The sequence below is a fragment of the Copadichromis virginalis genome, linkage group LG17 (genome assembly GCF_057382275.1).
Source record: "Copadichromis virginalis isolate Kocher_CV1m ecotype Utaka linkage group LG17, C_Virginalis_male_GT1.1, whole genome shotgun sequence".
In the NCBI taxonomy this organism is placed as follows: Eukaryota; Metazoa; Chordata; class Actinopteri; order Cichliformes; family Cichlidae; genus Copadichromis; species Copadichromis virginalis.
The window spans coordinates 33,574,090-33,591,114 of NC_140634.1; the positions used below are offsets into that span (position 1 = coordinate 33,574,090).

The 17,025-nt window shown below is 43.9% G+C and overlaps 1 protein-coding gene across 5 annotated transcripts in view; it reads right to left on the minus strand.

The window, feature by feature from the left end:
• Positions 1–17,025, minus strand: part of foxp2 (forkhead box P2) — a 104,371-nt gene that overhangs the window by 29,196 nt on the left and 58,150 nt on the right. For all 5 annotated transcript variants that reach the window (XM_085436111.1, XM_085436114.1, XM_085436113.1 and 2 more), the window contains 4 exons: positions 13,524–13,613; positions 4,610–4,747; positions 3,278–3,367; positions 1,178–1,358 (listed from right to left, as the gene is read on the minus strand). In XM_085436111.1, the coding sequence (XP_085292237.1) occupies positions 1,178–1,358; positions 3,278–3,367; positions 4,610–4,747; positions 13,524–13,613 (499 nt within the window). The remainder of the gene's footprint in view (positions 1–1,177; positions 1,359–3,277; positions 3,368–4,609; positions 4,748–13,523; positions 13,614–17,025) is intronic.

Below are 17,025 nucleotides of genomic sequence, written 5' to 3' on the forward strand. Positions count from 1 at the left end.
TAATACTTAATACAAAAAAAAGGAAAAGAGTCCAAGCTGTTTTATTAGCTCTCACTTGCACATTGTGGTTTTCAGTTTAGGATGCATTGCACTCTGTGTTTACAGGACAAAAGCTTAGCTCTGTATGGATTATTCAACAGCCAGAGAAATTCCATACAGCTGCATGACTGAAGGCCCTGCTCTCAGCAAGGGCAAACTCGAATATGAAATCACAGTTTCCTGTTTATTGAAGCCACGTACAGTCTTCTCTGCACAGTCAAATACTGGTTTTAAGCTGGTTATGAATCACTTGTGTAGCTCTGACGCACAACGACTCGTGTGTGTCCAATGAGTAAAACTACATAAAAAAAGACTGATTATACTGAATATGAGCAAGTTCCACCTAAAAACAACAAGCTTTGTCAACTGCTGCTTTTCAGCTTGGCACAGAATTAAGCAGTTTCCTTTTATTTCCTCCTAACATCTTCCTGCCTGTTGTCTTCGTCTGCGCCATTTTGGTGGTAAACAACAAACATAGGTGTTTACTTGGCTCGGGGGGGGGGAAAAAACAAAAATGGAGCCTGCTCTCTTCTCCTCGCTCTCTCTCGCTTGTCTTTTTATTCTTCTCTTTTGCCTCTCCTTTGTTCTCAGTAAAAGCAGTAAACAAAAACAACAACAACAACCTCTGAAAGAAGGAGGGGGAGTTGGGGAGTGAGGGAATAGAAACAGAGATGGAAAAACAACAAACAGAGGCAGAGCACAGCTGAGAGAGGAACAGAGGAAGACAGAGAAAGCCATAATCAGATGAGAAAAGAGTGGAAGAGAAAGGAAGAACAGAAGACTAAAAACAATCATGAGGGGAGTTAAGGACAAAGTGAATGGTAGAAGGGCATACCAATGAAGGGATGGCAGACAGACAGACATACTTAAAGATAACGTATGAGAGACACAGCAGCATACCAATTAGAAAAAGACAGACAGGACAGAAAGGCACATGAGTAGTAGGACAGATGGGCTTGGAGACACTAGACAGCCGGAAGGAACAATAAAACAGAGCCAGACTGTGAAAAGCACTAGTAGACAAAAACACAGGAAGTATGTGACTACTGCTGCAAGTCACGTGCTTAATATCAACGCAACTACCTCCCTGCTCCCTCTTCTTCCCACCACTCCTCCTCCGCTCTCCTCCTCCTCTTACCTGGTGGGGGTAGGGTTTGTCCGGGCAGGGCGGCTTGGCCTGGAGCGGGACCAGGCAGTGTGAGCAGGCCCTGCCGCTGCATGTTGAGCAGGTGCTGCTGCTGTTGGAGCTGCTGCATCTGCAGGAGCTGCTGCTGGAAGACGAGCTGCTGGGCGGCCAGCTGCTGCTGCTGCTGCTGTTGCTATAGAGAGAGAGAGAGAGAGAGAGAGGAGGAGGAAGAGGAGAGGAGCAAGAGAGGAGTGAAGAGGAGAGGAGAGGAGGGAAAATTACAGACGAATTAACAACTGAGTGAGCGGGAGAGGACAGAGGAGACGGAGCGCTGTTTGTGCGTGAAGAGTGTGCACTCAGTCGCCTCTGCTGTGACCTTAGCTACACCTCTCTGCTTCTTCTTCTGCTTCTCTACACGCTCTCTCCCTCTCTGTCTGTGCTCACTTAGTCTTTCCTCCTGTTTTTTTTGGGCTGTACCACCTTCTTCTCCTGTCTTTGTGTATGTTCATGTCTTTGAGCACATACACACACACAAACAAAGCTATGCTGATATACCAGCTCTCAAGCCTGTCAGTGTATGTGGCTTGTGATTGTGTATGATACTAAGCCTCTGGTATAATCCCCCCCACCACCACCCCTGATAGTTAATTGTCTCGCCTTCACTGATGGTCTGTTACAGCTTATGTGACCAGAGGGAACTAGCAGAGAGAGATTTAAAGCTGCATGTGAATGCATAGACACAAACACGCACAAACACAAACACACATCCACTGCACTACACCCCCCCTTCCACTCCCTCTCAGCCCTCCTTGTTGGCTCACAGAGTTGTTTATCGCTGGGCCAGACAGGCAATTGCGTAAGCTTTGTGCAAAAAAAGAAGAAAAAAACAAAGACAAAAACAAAAACAACAACAAAATGAAAAACATCAAACTCAGCCACCGCTGCAAAACAACTGAGAAAGGGAGTGAATTTAGAGAGAGACAAAAGCAGTTGGCTCTGAGCTCTGAAACACAGCCGTACTGCAAACACCTATTAGGAAGCAAAAATCTCAGGTAATGATTGGCTGCAAGTGCACATTCACTGAGGCTTAATGGGGTATACTTTTCTGTATTTCCAGTTAGCTGTGCATATGTAATGCTTTAACCACAGAGGCCAGTTTCTGTTGTCACGTTTCTGTATGCTAGTGATGGTGTACCTAGAAAAGTATGGAGACTGAGGGACTGAGAAAGGGAGAGGGGTTGGGTGGGTTTGGGGGATAAAACCTGTGATGCGCTCACTGGAAAACAGGCTGCATAATGGTGTGGTGGTGGCGGGAGGCGGTTTGCCCCCCCCCCAAACACACCTCCTCTGCCTCAAGAGAAATAAGGGAGCAATTTCTATTCCATATTTGATGGCGAGCCTCCTGAAAAACTCTATTCACAAATCCAAACAGAAACAAAGCCGCCGGGAGGTCAGTTGTGACTTCCTGTAAGGGCAGCATAATGGGCTGCTTGAGGAGAGAGAGAGAGGGAGATGAAAAAGAAAGACAGAACGCGTGTGTTTATGTGATACCCATTTTTGAATCAATTTAGCCGTTCCCACAGAATTGCCTGGCCGTGGCTCTAGACCTGGACCGACGCTGTTACGCAAATGTGGCTGGGGCTGTCATGCTCCTCTACTGCTCCATGATATCCAAAGAGAACAAGACAGAGGCATGTCTGTCGACCGGCTGCCTGTCATTGTGATTTATGAGCGATGCACATTGCAACTTCAGAGGTGCTGCATGTGTTTGTGTGCCCGCAGAAACACTTCATTGACGAGGTGGCTGCAGCACCCTTTGACTTGTGTGAGCATGTGTGAATACAGACAAGACATGAAACTGTCTTTAACTGGATCTCCATACTGCATAATGCTAGCAGGAATCAGAGGAGAATAGCCAGCACTGCATGTGTATGCTGTGGGGTTATTGTAGTATTATACCTCCGGGTTAGCCCGCTTAATTACTTTATTTCTAGAACAACAAAGCTGTCTGTTTTATGGTGCTTATTACTATAGAGAATCTACATGCACACATTCACCATCTTTTCCCCATGAGGCTAAATTACTATGTTATGTCCCCGGGTGTGCACCTACCTCTTTAGCCTGCTTGCCAGGGTGTTGCTGCTGCAGAAGTTGCAGATGAAGCTGTTCCTGTTGTTTCTTATAAAACTCCTGCAGGTGTTGCTGTACATAAACACACAAGCAAATACAAGCAAAAGTAGAAATTCAAAATGAGTTTATGTATTTATCAAAGCAAAGTTAAAAAAAAAAACCCTGAAATTTTCTGTTACACAAACTTGGTGAGGCTGATCTATTATATCTTTTCAGTGTCAGACTCAGATCTTTGCAGTCTTTCACAATTTATTTCCTATGGAATGTTAATAGTCCCACAGTGCTGCAGGGATAACAATCCATCATATTAACTATGTATTTAGCTGCCAGAAGGTACTGGCTTCCTTTGGAGTGGTTGAAATAAACAAAATAAACTCTCTTAGGATCAAGCTCTGTACTTTAAACTGATTCTATTAACACACATAGTCAAACCGCTATTTAAACTTTCATATCATTTTTTTTTCCATGTGGCTGTTTGGCCTAAAAAGAGAAGCCAAAGCAGGCCAGGCCACTGGAATGCTTGATCCAGTTCTATGCAAACTGCTACTGAAATATACACGCTTTAACAGACTATATGCAAGAATCAATTGAGAAATATTTTTAAATACGTAAATCAACAACAGAAGGTAGATGTTGATTTAGTGACTGATGTGTATGGCAGATGATCAAGCTTTCTATCAAATCTTATGTGAAACTAAAAATGTTGAGTCACATTTTAAGACAAATCCCTGTACTTGCACAGTAGAGCGTGAAAGCATGTGACCACATCGAGCTGGGGAACTCTTAATGAAGAAGACTCAGAATGACTGACATTCTTAATTAAACTATTGTCTTTTTCTTAATCAAATCTATGAATGACAAATGCATTTCAACTCTGCCGAGTGCGCTTTCTCAAGTTGATTCCAAATATTACATCACCATCACTTATCGTTCAGCTTCTGCTGCACAGCCCAACTATGCCCTACTCTCACAGTCCCTGATGGATGCTTGTCAGGGAATTGAACCAGCGACACACTAGAGACGGTTAATTAGAGGTGACATGCAGGAGTACGTCAATTTCCGATTCCCCTTGGTAAGCGTGTCAAGGACATGGGGCTGTGGTGAGTTGGCGTAACTGGTGGCTGGGCACACTTATGTGGAGGGGTTGTGTGTGCATTTTTGTGTATGCCTGTACAAACACCAGACTACATTTTTATGTGGATTTAAATGTGTAACTGTATGGATGTGGGCAAACCAGCCTAGGTGATGATGGGGTATGTCACAGCATGAGTGTCACAATGTTCATACGGTGCATGTAGGTTGGAGTGTGTGTACCTGCTGCAGCATTACAGCCTGCTGCTGCTGGAGCAGAGCCTGGAGCTGCTGGGGGGAAAGCACCTGCTGCTGGAGGATCTGCTGCATCTGCTGCGGCGTCATCACCTGGGGACTCATCATGGCCACTGACACTGGAACCTATACATGGACGATGATGGGGAAAAACAAAGAAAACGAAGAGCTGAATAAGTTTTCAGGCATAGTGGCATGGATCTGCTGGAAGTGTGGTAATTGGTGGTTGGAGAGGTAGGGAGAGCAGGCCTCTCATGGCCGTGATGCTTTGCAGCCTAGAGGAGATGCTGAAGGACAGATGGGTGCCGTGCCTTTGTGTTGCTCATCTTATTTTCCTTCCTTTACCCCGCTGGGAAAAGTAAAGGATTTAAATAGACATAGACCTTAATTAGCAGGACCCTTGAACTCCCCCACTTTATCAGCACCGCTATTATGAAACAGCGTGAAAAAATGCACAACTCTAAAGCTGATTGAAACTACGCTGATGAAGTGGACGCATGGCAGGAACAATCAGCATTATGTCATGGGAGTTTGGGGTGTACCTGAAGTATTCTTTTTTAATCTGTTGGAACGGTGTGAAAGCAACTCTTAAGTTCTCATAAAGGCTGCTGGTGTAGTAGGCTACGTAATTTTGAAAAATGCATGCCCTTTTTAGGTAATACTCGCTGCAGTAGAAGAACATCTCCAAAACAAAACCAAGATGTGTACGCTGCTTATGCCACTTTCTTCTGAGGAGACAGCGCGAGCCACTTCTGAGGCAGCAGAACAGTAGAGCGATGATACGTTTCTCTTCAGGCTTTGATTGCATGCACACGTTCTAACAGGGGAGAGTAGGCTTGCAGTGATATTGTGGAATTTCTGCTCCTTGTAGCTGCTTAAATATTGAATGACTTTTGTGTGTGTGTTTGTTTACTCCTCAGTTATGGAAAAAAGAAGCCAACATGAGTGAATGATTTAGTGTTCAGTTCGGTTCAGTAACACAACAGCTCAATGCTTTTTTACTGAATAAGAAGACTAAAGTGGCACATTTCCAACATTTGCAGATACAAATTAGTTTGTTGTTTCTTGAACAAGAATTGTGGCATCCTAGAGCTGAATGGTAAACAGGCAGGCATTTTAGACCTTAACATAATTAAAATATCAACATGTAGTAACACTTTTACTGAACTGCGACACTGCTTAGCATAGAGGTGCCATGACAGTAGCTAGCCTATATGGAGTGTCAAGGGGCCAATAAGACGTCCCTGTCCTCATCGCCAGCTAATCAAGCTGGCTTGATTACTTTCCATGTGCGTCTCTCCTCCCTCCCTCTTCCTCTCTCTCTCGTTCTCTCTCTGTCAGGCCTTGACACGTCCTTGTTTAGTTCTCCTCTCCTCAACGCCTACCCCCCACCCCAGGTTTTCCCCCCTCTTTGATTAGCCGAGACATTTGCATGGTCACTACACATTTTTCATTTTAGAAGTCATTATGCATTAGTGGCTCCTGATCGCCCGCCTTGACTAATCCTGATGAACTGAAAATCACAGCTGAAGGTCAACTTCCAGCCGGCCCCGCTGCACATTCATATTCATATTCAAACAAATCCTGCCTCCATTGTTCATTAGGGTCTTAGAGAGAAGGGACTCCATCTAAGGTGGAAGAGATGGAGGAGGAGGAGGAGGAGGATGTTGTTGTGGTACATCTCTTTTCTTCTCTGGACTCCTCGATGCAAGAGTACAAGAGAAAATGCACAAGGTGCGGAACAAAAGCCGTCAAAAAGTTGCAAATTAAACAGTCCACGTGTAATTATGCAAATGCTGCGCTTACACCTTCAATGCTATTAACCCTTATAGGTATATTTGCAAGGTAAGTAATTACCCCCGCAGTCACTCCTGTTTTTGTGTTGGATACCATTACAATGGAATGCGTGCAGCCGAGAAACAACACGAGAGATGCACTCATTAAGACTATTAATTGGGTGCTGGCTCAGAGATGTTTAAGTTTACAAAAAAAGCACAAAGTATGCAGATGCATATATTTTCTGCATGTTATTTCTAACTGTTTTTAGCTTAGAACTGATAAACTATAACCATTCAAAGTCAGGGATTTTAGCAGCAATGAATACAACTAAACAAAACAGAAAAAATCAATGAAAACAGAAAGCAACCAAGTTATGAGATGAGGAAGCTCTCTTTATGCTTTTATTAACTTTTTAGAGACATAATGGGTGATAATCATCTTCATTTCACAGCTCCAAACAAAACAAAAAAAATAAAATAAAGGAAGGGGAACCAAAAAGAGAGAAAAGGCAGAAGGAAGAAAGAAAGGGGAGAAAAGGCACTGGCCCACGTCTATTGTGAAGTGCAGCACAATGCTAATTCCAGCATTTAACTGCATGCTTTTCTGCTTGACGTATCAGAGGCTCCAAGATGAAAGCAGATAAGTAATTGCTCTCCTGGTTCTTATTCTTCACTGACAACCCATAAATTTAATTTTACACACACGTTCATTTACATTTTCGAGTATATGACATGATAATTGCAGGAATATAACACCTCCATTCTGCAGGATACTGCAGGAGGGCTTGATTGACATGAGCGGTGAATTGAAAGGAACAGGAGGCTGAATTGCTTCTCCTTGAAATGATTTTGCCACGAAGGGATAAAATTAATGAGCATTTAGAAGACGCTGGCAGTGGCGTAAACATCCGTGCACCGTGAATAGACTCTCTTTCCTATTGGTCTGTGCCTCTGTTTCTCTGTAATCCAAAAGGATACATTTCCAGTACTGCAGCACCCCAAAAAAAAAAGGAAAAGAGAAAAATTATTAATGGTATTTATTAAATTGTCTGAAATTAGCTGCAGCTGATGTCGCCACTGGGGACCTTAAAAAACAGAAAAGGTTAGCCTCCTGGTTTTAATAGTGCAAATTTGGATGGAGAGCAGCAAGCTAATGAGTTTTAAAAATGGCATTTGAATGTAACACCAGCTTTATAGACATTTGTAAGAAAAAAAAATGTAGTTAAAAACTGCATATTTTGAAACATTTGAGCTGCTATTTATTTCCGCCCCTCGTTTTAATAAGCATGTGGAGCTACACTGACATGAAGGTGGAGAGGGTAGAGAGTAAAACAAAAGCCATTTAAATTGGCTGATGATGAGAAAACGTTGCTGGGGCCCTCACCAGAACAAGCAGATCATTACAGCACACTTGTCACACCTGCACCCTATATCCAGCCTCTCCAACACCCTGTGAAAGGTCAAGCTCATCCACAGAGAGCTCAGGTATCTCTTCCTGAGATGGCTCGCACGGTTGTCTATCCTGACCAATGGACACTTCCAGACATTACACCCACTGTGCGGCACTTTATCTGTGAGATACGTTTTTTTACGAACAAACTCAAATGAGCTAAAGCAGAGATAAAATGTATCAGAGTTCTAGCTCGAACAATTAGTCTAGCAGAAGGGAATTCCTATTATTTGATTTTATTCCATCATACTTAGCACTAATAAGCAAGCAGGGGGGTAGGGGGTGGGGGGCAGTGAATAAATGGCAGTCAGAAACACTGAGGGGGTTGGAACATGTGGCTGTTATCAACGACATAAGTTGCTGTAGTACTGAACGGGGAACTGTGTGGAGCTTCAGACACGGCGGAGATAAAGGCAATGAGAAATGGAAGGGTCCTAGTCGGTAATTATTGTGGATCCTTGGCAGGAGAGTCACTGCTAATTAAGCCACAAGATTCATTTTACACATGAAAAAGAAAAAAAAAAGATTAAGAAATCTAGAGAGAAAAGAGACAAACCTCTCTACATGTAGCCTCCCTACATTTCCTTATTTCATCTCAATCTCCTAAGCATCCCAGGGGGGGCACGGGCCACAACGCCGAGCAGACCTCCACCGTAGTTTGTGGACTTCTGACCTCTCAACTCCATTTCAGTTGACACTGCTCATTTACTAGCCAATTACTGCCAAATGTGGCTGGGCGATTATTGATAGCTGGGACTCTCCACCAGAGGACCACCAAGGCGACAGGGCGAGCTGGTGTGGCTTGCACCTGACTGAGAAGTTTGCAAGAGGCCTGATTGTGTTTCCTATGCAAAATAACACACGCATACATAAGAGTGATTACGCTCAAATGCATGACGTGTGTTCAGCTTAGGGAGATCAATACTGTAGATTGTCAGGACTGAAGCTAAGTAGATTACTGAATGTTTTCCTAAATCAATTTCCATAGCAGTTTGGCAGCAGTGCATGGGAAGTGCAATTTATCATAACATAAAGACCCATCATGTAAAAGCCTCTAATAAAAAAGCCCAAGGAGATTGGAACGGGCTTAGCACAATTTCCATATTGATTTATCTCTACAGGAAAGAAAGTCACTGATTAAGCGTCTTGAATGTAGTGTAGCTGTGCGACTTTGTGCACATTGTTTGTGTCACTATCAGTACAAATTGTCACACCTTTATCATTAAACTGGCACAATTCACTCTCGACTGATGCCTCCCTGCAGGTGCACACAGTTCAAGAGTAAATGGGAGCGACAGAAAGAGCGAGCGGGAGGGAATTATAAAAGAAAGTGCAGAGAGAGGAGAGAACTGTAATAGAAAGAAAGTGAGAGAGCACAAGTGAGAGCAGGTGGATGTGGGGTGCGTGTGTGTGTGTGTGTGTGTGTGTCGGGGGTGGGGGGGTTACTTTCCTCTGATGTTGCAGGTAATATGGCCTCCACTGGATCAGCCTCTTCATCAGTGACACACAGTAAATTACAAGTGCTTCAAGCAGCTCAGTGAATTATAGTTCATCACTTGGAAAGGCTTTCCCCCTCACCACCAGGGCCCGGGCGTATCAGATCTGCCGGTTAGGATCCAATTAACACCCTGGCCAGAATCATCTGATTGCATGTGTAAGGGCTGGTATAACTCGTTTATTGCACCCATGTATCTTCTGTCACAAGGTAAATTTGTTGCTGCTACATCAAAGGTCTGAGCTACTTTTTTTTTTTTTTATCCCTCCCTCTCACTTTCTCTTGATCCCCCAAACTCAGCTACCTCGCCTTGGGGTAGCATTTCAACTTCTTTTGCATCACAATGATGAACCTGCTCTGTCCTCGCAATTTAGCAATCTTGTCCTGTAGGTGTTGTAAATGCAGGGGGAGGAAAAAAAAGAAGTAGGGAAGGAGGGAGATGAGGGTGGGGGGGAATCTTGTTTTCTGGTTACAAAAGCAGTAACCAAGGGTGTTTGACTTAAAATGTGCTGACGTTTTTCCCCCCTCTTTCTCTCTCAGAGTCAACAGAAGTTTTTCTCATGAATAACATAATACCCCCCCAACACTCTTTTTTCCCTTCTTCTCTGTGATAATTTTTCTCTATTTTCAGATCCAACCAGAGGGGATGCAGAGGAAAGATATATTCATAAATGTAAATGTGAAGTAGCATCCTTTAGCCACGCAGACTGGAGTTGGCTAACTTATGCTTAAGCCTGGCGTCACAGCCCTTTTCCCTGCATCTGTGTGTGTGTGCGTGTGTTCCGGATGAAAGCCAATAAGCAGATGAGTGCTGCTATTGAGATGATATTGGTTCAGTAGTGAAATGTGTGGACCTGACCTTTAAAAAGTGTGACACTTCCTAGGATGGCCCAGTGCCCGCAGCCGGTGTGACTGGCCTGGGCAGGAAGCTGCAAATTTACAGAAAACACGGCTAAACCAACATCTCTGCCGATCCATAAACCAACCATAAAACCTTAAATATTTTCATTCATAGCTGAGCTTTGCACAGATGGAGCTGAGGTTATTAGTCTTGTAGAAAAAGTAGTCACAGCTCGATGGCATGAAAGGTGACACAGCAGCAGTTGCAACACTTGCTCAGGGCGAGCTCTCAGATTTTGCATGATTTAGAACTGGACGTTAAGTAGCAGGAGGTGGGGTCGGGGCGGGTGGATGCCATCCAACACAGTCACTTGCAAGGGTTTGGGGTCATTCTGGCTATTTTACACGTGGCTCCTGAAGCAATCATGATAGGAGTGAGGAGTTTATTTGAGATGTCTGGTGGATGGTGAGCCAAAACCTGCACCCAGCAGGTGTTACACTAACAGAGCTCTGCTCTGTTTCTTATCGATAATGATCAATAGGGCCGCTAACAAACACGTTCTGAACAAAGTCATTTCGGGCAATGTAAAACTTTAAGCAACTGTCACTGTGCTTGTGTTTGTGCAGGCTGTGCGTAGATGCATGGTGCGAGCGAAACAACTGTCAGATTCATAGGCCTCTGTAATCCTCTCTGCCTCTCCTTGTCCGCGTTTCTTTATTTGTATTCCAAATGTCAGTGTATAAATGCCTTTCAGAGAGGGGGGGGGGGGGGGCTGGTATTGGCATAGAGAAGAGGAGAGCGAGGGGAGACAGGAGCAGAGACGAGAGGGTGTTGTGTGCCTTAGGAGAGCCGTGTAAGCAGAGGCAGGGGATTTACAGGAAGAAATAGGTGTTTATTGAGTGCTCCCGTGGGCTTACTGTGTAATAATAGACCTGTCACATTACGCAAATGTGGAAAAGCAGCTTGTGTGAGTGTGTTTTTGTGTGTGTGTGTTTTTGGGGCTGTTTTATTATTATTATTATTTATTTTTTCACCCGTACATGTGAATTTGTGTGCATGTGAACGCTAGAGCTGCTTGCCTCCGCATCATCAACTTCTGAGAAGCAGCGACAAGCAAGCGGATAGAATTAGTCAGGCGAGAGCCTTTAGCCGCTAATACGAGTAATTAAAACTGCAAGCCGAGGCACTTAGATGCTTGTGTACTAAATAATTTACATGCTGTGATCTATGGATCATTTCTCGCTCTTAAATACCAAAGATGGAGAACAAGAAGCAGAGGATTTATCAGTATCTCTGCCATAAGCAGGATGTCATGGTAATATTAATCCTTTTCCCACTTTCTGCTGTGCTAATCATACAAGGGGATCAATCCGCGTGATTCCTCTAGTGGAAAACATGTAGCTTGATTGCCAGTGACTCTTATCTAGCAGTGAAGCTAATAAAATATTGCGCTGCAGCACCCACTGCGGCCTCATAATCCAGGTAAATAATGCAGCTTTATTGAGTAAACTCCCTCAAGACAAGAACACAAAAAAATGTGGCATGAGACGAGAGACAATAAAAAAAGCAAAAAAAAAAAAAAAAGCATTTTAATCAAGTAAGAGTTTCTACCGCTTTATACTGATATTTGCACAAAGGAGTAATACAGTTAAAATGTCATTTGAAATGAGTGGATTCAAGCAAAAGCACATCCACCGCTGGAAAAAAGAAAAAAAAGAGAAAACAATCTGGGGCCAGAATGCACTGAGCCCTGTTTGTGCATAACTGGGTGAGCTGGCAGCAGCGCCTCTCCTGTGACAGTCTGCTGAATGGAAACTTTTTGGAACAAAGAGGTGAGGATGTTAATAAAAGCTGGATCAACAAATAGATTAGCTGGGAGCCGAGGACAGGCCGATCGGCAGGGCCCTCTGATTCATATTGATTCATATCGTCAACGAGTCAAGAATGGAGTAAGCAAATGTAAATATTCAATATTTACCATCTGCTGGTGTTATTAGAGGCAGGGGCTTGGACGTGGGCTGACGGTTACGATGCACCCACACAACTCTCTCGTTCAATATTGTTCTTCATGCTATGTACTGTACTTGGTGACTGTGCAGGCATTTGCAGATCAGATTCCCATTTGTTTCAATTTACTCAGTTTGGCATACATTTACTCAAACGGAGAAATCCAACAATAAGCTTATTCTTGATGAACCCCCTTTGCCACAGCTAAATATAGAAATATATAGTAGAATAAATAAACATGCCACTGCAAGAGAATATACTGATAATATTAATGCTTTTGATGAGCCCCAGTCAAATTATTTCAAGGAAGGGAAGACTTAGTCCTTGCCAACCTTATCTCTCAGCCAGTACGTAATTAGGCACACAGGGGTGTGACTCCAATTGAAGGTGTCGCCATTGTTAGACTCTGTGAAAATATCAACGGGTGAGGTTAACGCCAATTTCCCTGTTATTAATGAAATGCACAGAGCTCCTAATGAGGTAAACCATTGCTCCTTGATAGTACTTATTAGCCGAGTGGAGGGCATAAACTCCCACACTTCAATTTCAAACGGCTAAAAATAAATTAAATTTAAAAAAAAAAATCCTCTAATAAAAACACAGAGCAGATGTCAAGGGGCCTTACATAATTTCAAGCAGAAACTGTCTAGTTGACTGAATGAAACAAGTTGCTGGTGTGAGAAAAGTGTTAAGAGTAGGAAGACGGAGGACTGAAAGGACTGTTAATGTATATATGTGCGAGTGTGGCGTCAGCGCGAAACTGCGCACGCGTGTGTGTGTTTGTGTGTGTGCGCATCTGTGTACAAGAGTGACCTTTTTCAAAATCACTGGCATCAGATATAGACAGCTCTACAAATCAATAAGGTAAATTAGCGTTGAAAAGTGGAAATGAGAGGAAGTTAAAATTAGCTGTCTGTGTAACCCACTATCCAGGCTGACGTGGCTTTCAAATAATAACTAGCCTCTGAATTTTCTTGTGTCAACAGCATTATGGATCCAGTGTAGAAAAGCCAATTTGTCATTGTACCACATAACCTTGGGATATACTTGTGGTGAATTTGTACAGTTTCATGCATCACATACTCGAAAACAGGCAAATGGCCTACAGATGAAACAATGCTCCTTGAGATCTGCCTCTGTTGTGTTTCTCTCGCGTCTGTGTGACGCTTCAGCTTCCCGGGGACCCGCTTGTCCAGACTTTAAGATTCCAATGACGGGCCCAAGGATTGCGTTGGCAAATCAAACACACTTTGTGCAACAGAGGAAATCTTCTTTTCGGGGGAGCATGTATTATGGATGGACTTAAGAGATTAGACAGGGAGCTGCTTTACCTGCAGTGGACGCTGCTTGTCCTGACTCTTTGGAGATTTCAGGCCACTGCCTGGCTGCTGCAAGAGTAATTGCCTCGCTGCTTGTAGAGCCTGGGAAGAAAAAAACACAAGACAAAAGACAGTGTTAAAAAAAGAGAAAGAAATAGAGAGAGAGAGAGAAAGAAAGAAAGGTGCAGAGGAAAATAAACTATTAGATTTCCTAAAGCTGACAGTAGAGATAATTCAAATTTTCGCAGATGAAAACAGTCATCTCTGAGCGAAAGGCCTGTCAAATATCACCTCTTTCATTGTGACGTGGTTAACACTATGATATGTTTTAGTAACAATTCACAGAGCTGTGAGCAAGGATAAATACAGTTTGTCTAAAGCAACCCTGAAGAAGAGGGTGGGGAAGAGGGTGAGGCGGTGGGCAGGAGAAAAAAAAAGGCAGAGTAGAATTGACCTGTCTAGTGTGTGCTCAACTGAAATACCCACTTCTCTCTGCAAATTACTACCACATTTGCATATTCATAATATCAATTTGAAGTAGAGGCAGCACCATGTGAAGTGTCCCTGGGAGCTGTAATTAAAGTTGACAAAATCAACATCAGATTACATTTAGAGTGAATTAACTAGCAGCCCAGGTTTTACACTATGCATTAAGGGTGCTTATGCGCAGCGGATGGGTGATAGATAGAAAGATGAATAGATCGGTAGAGGACGAGAGGCCTTTCCCTGCCTGATGAAATTAGTTCGCAGCTGTTTACACATGACATGAAAAATTAGAAAAATCCTATTTGTAAATTGCGAAATTTGTCATCAACACCCTTTGATGTGTTTGCCATACATCGATATGATAGGAATCAGAGGGACTGCTGGGATATGGCGTAATTTATTTCTCTAGGGTTTGATGGGATTACAGACACCCACCCCCCGCCTGCTTGTGTGCGCTGAATGCGTGCGACGAGCAAGCACCAGCTTCACAGGTAACGGCGGCAGCTGGGCTAGCAGCTTCACTCAAATTCTTCAAGAGCAGATGGATGAAAGAGCCTGGCAGAAAAGAACATTGTGCACAGCTGCTGCTACTACTGCTGCTGCTCCACACAAGCGTGTACCTTGTATTGTTCAGGCCCATGAGCATCAAGTGGGAGTGGAGAGAGGGAGGGGGGGGGCACATGCACACAAAACAACAACTTCACAGGTGTTTGGCTTTTTTGATGAAAAAAGAAGGGGACGAGGAGGAGGAGAAGCAAGAAATGGGGTGGGGGGGGGGGGGGGGGAGTAAAACTCAGATGGAGAGTGACACTTCCTCAGGAATCAGGGATGCTCATTTTATTTTCCAGCGCTTGCCAGTATCCATGACAACAGCTGCCTTGACAGGGCGTGCATATGGTGCAGCTCTGCCAGCTGGTGGGAACAATGTTTGAACTAGTACATTGAGATCCTGAGCAAACAGGAGGAGGAGGCAGGAGAGAGAGAGGAAAAAAAAAGTTGCCCCATCTTAACCCCTTTGGGAATGCAGACAACCCCCTCGATCAATTATGAAAAGACAGAACTGGAGGGGGGGGGGGGGAGATTGTAAAGGTGGAGGTGGTGCTGGTGGTGGTGTGGGGGTTCTGTCTGGCTGCTCAGGAGGAGCCAGGCTTTCTGGACTGAAGTAAACAAACACATTACACTGGCACTGGGTCCTAACTGCATTGATCTGTCTCCTTGGTAAGATGAGCCTAGTTGCCATTGCTTTGTGTGTGTGTATGTGTGTGTGCATGTGTGCATGTGACATCTGTAAACTGAGCCTTGGCCTTTCTTAGGAACACACACTAAAATACACATTAACACCTGCAGCATGCAGGCACAGACAGCCACATAAAGTTTTGTTGACAAACTGGATGTGAAATCAAACACTGCTTGACTCTCTTTTTCCTGAAAGACAACACAAATTCTCTGAATGCAGCCAATCACATCGCTAATTAAAAACACAGGGCCTAATTAATCTCGCCATGATTGGTGAATCAAAGTAATTATCAGGCTTATTGAGTCCTGCACACAGTAGTTAGAGGGAAGGCTGCTTGATGAGTGCAGCTCAAGGTATCTGTCAGGGGGAAATGTTTATCTGTGTGCGAATCAATAATGACTCGCTGTGTTATACCCAAAGTCAAGAGAGCCACTCAATATATTTCACACGGTCACGAGTACAAAGACAGAGATGTTTTTAACTGCGCTTCCAATATCCACGCCGAGTAAATACCGAGGGAGGTGCAGGCGTGAGAGGTGACGCATGGGGGTGAAGCGGAGAGATCAACTACACCAGGCTTATTAGAAAAGAAGTCTGCTCAGACTGCATAAAGAGTCCCTCTCCAAACATAACACAGACCTTATCAACACCGGCCAAACTTTTCCAGAGTGGTTTGTCATGTCTCAAACTGTCTGTCACCTCTTCCGTGGAAGTGGGGTTAGCTATTTTTCAGAGAGCCTGTGATGGTGTGGAAGGCAAGGGAGGAATAAAAGTCCCGTCCCCTCACTTTCGTCGGCTCTGAGTATTCTGCCATTACAGTAAAAAGCACCAATTTGTGCCACCCACTTCCCACTCCACAGAGATGGTAAAGCTGAAGCCCATCTCAAAGCACGAAAAAGCACCAAATGCCAAGGAAAGTCATCAAAAGTTTGCTGAAGAGCTGCTGGAGCGGACAAAAACACAGACGAGTACAGACGCACCGTCTATTTAACCTGGGTTGCTATGCACAAAAAAATGACATCCCCAGTCTATTAATGCACACATTGTATAAACAGCACAATGTGACACATTCTTCAGAATGAGAGCGCTAGCCAGACAGAGAGGGAGAGAGAGCCAGGGCCTGCTATATAAATAACAAGGCACTCAGAGGCATATTTGATGTTGATATCCATCACTGAGGTTGGAAAAAAAATAAGGAGGAGGGAAAATAACACAGAGCAACCGAGACCGCGACATGGGGATCCTTATGAAAATAAGATTCAGCCCAAATGGATCTGGTGTAATTGGTTTCAGATAGTGAGGTCAGGAGAAAGGCGATACAGGCAACTATTATGCGAAATGAACAGAGAAACAAGAATGTTTACACAGGCATTCCTCTTCTACATTAATAGGCATGCAGAGATCACCGGCGAGGAAGAAAAGGAGAGAGTGAGAAGGGGCTGACAGAAGGAAGGCGAGAGAGAGAAAACTGAAAATAAAAAACCTCATCCATTCACCCCTCACCTACAACTACCCCCCCAGTCTCCTAGCTCTATACAGAACTACAGTTCTATACAGAACTGGGTAATAAGCTACAGCCATCATAGCACACCTTTGTAAGGAGCATGCAAAGATCTTAAACAAGCATGAAATACATTAGGAGGCCCTGTAATACTGGGCCAAACCATTACGAATCTCCAGATTGCTTATTGCATGTGGTGGTGGGAGAAGGGTGGGGAGTGGGAACAAAAAAAAAAAGTCATCCACTAAGAATGCCACTTTTTCAAATCCACCTGGAGACTGCACAATACG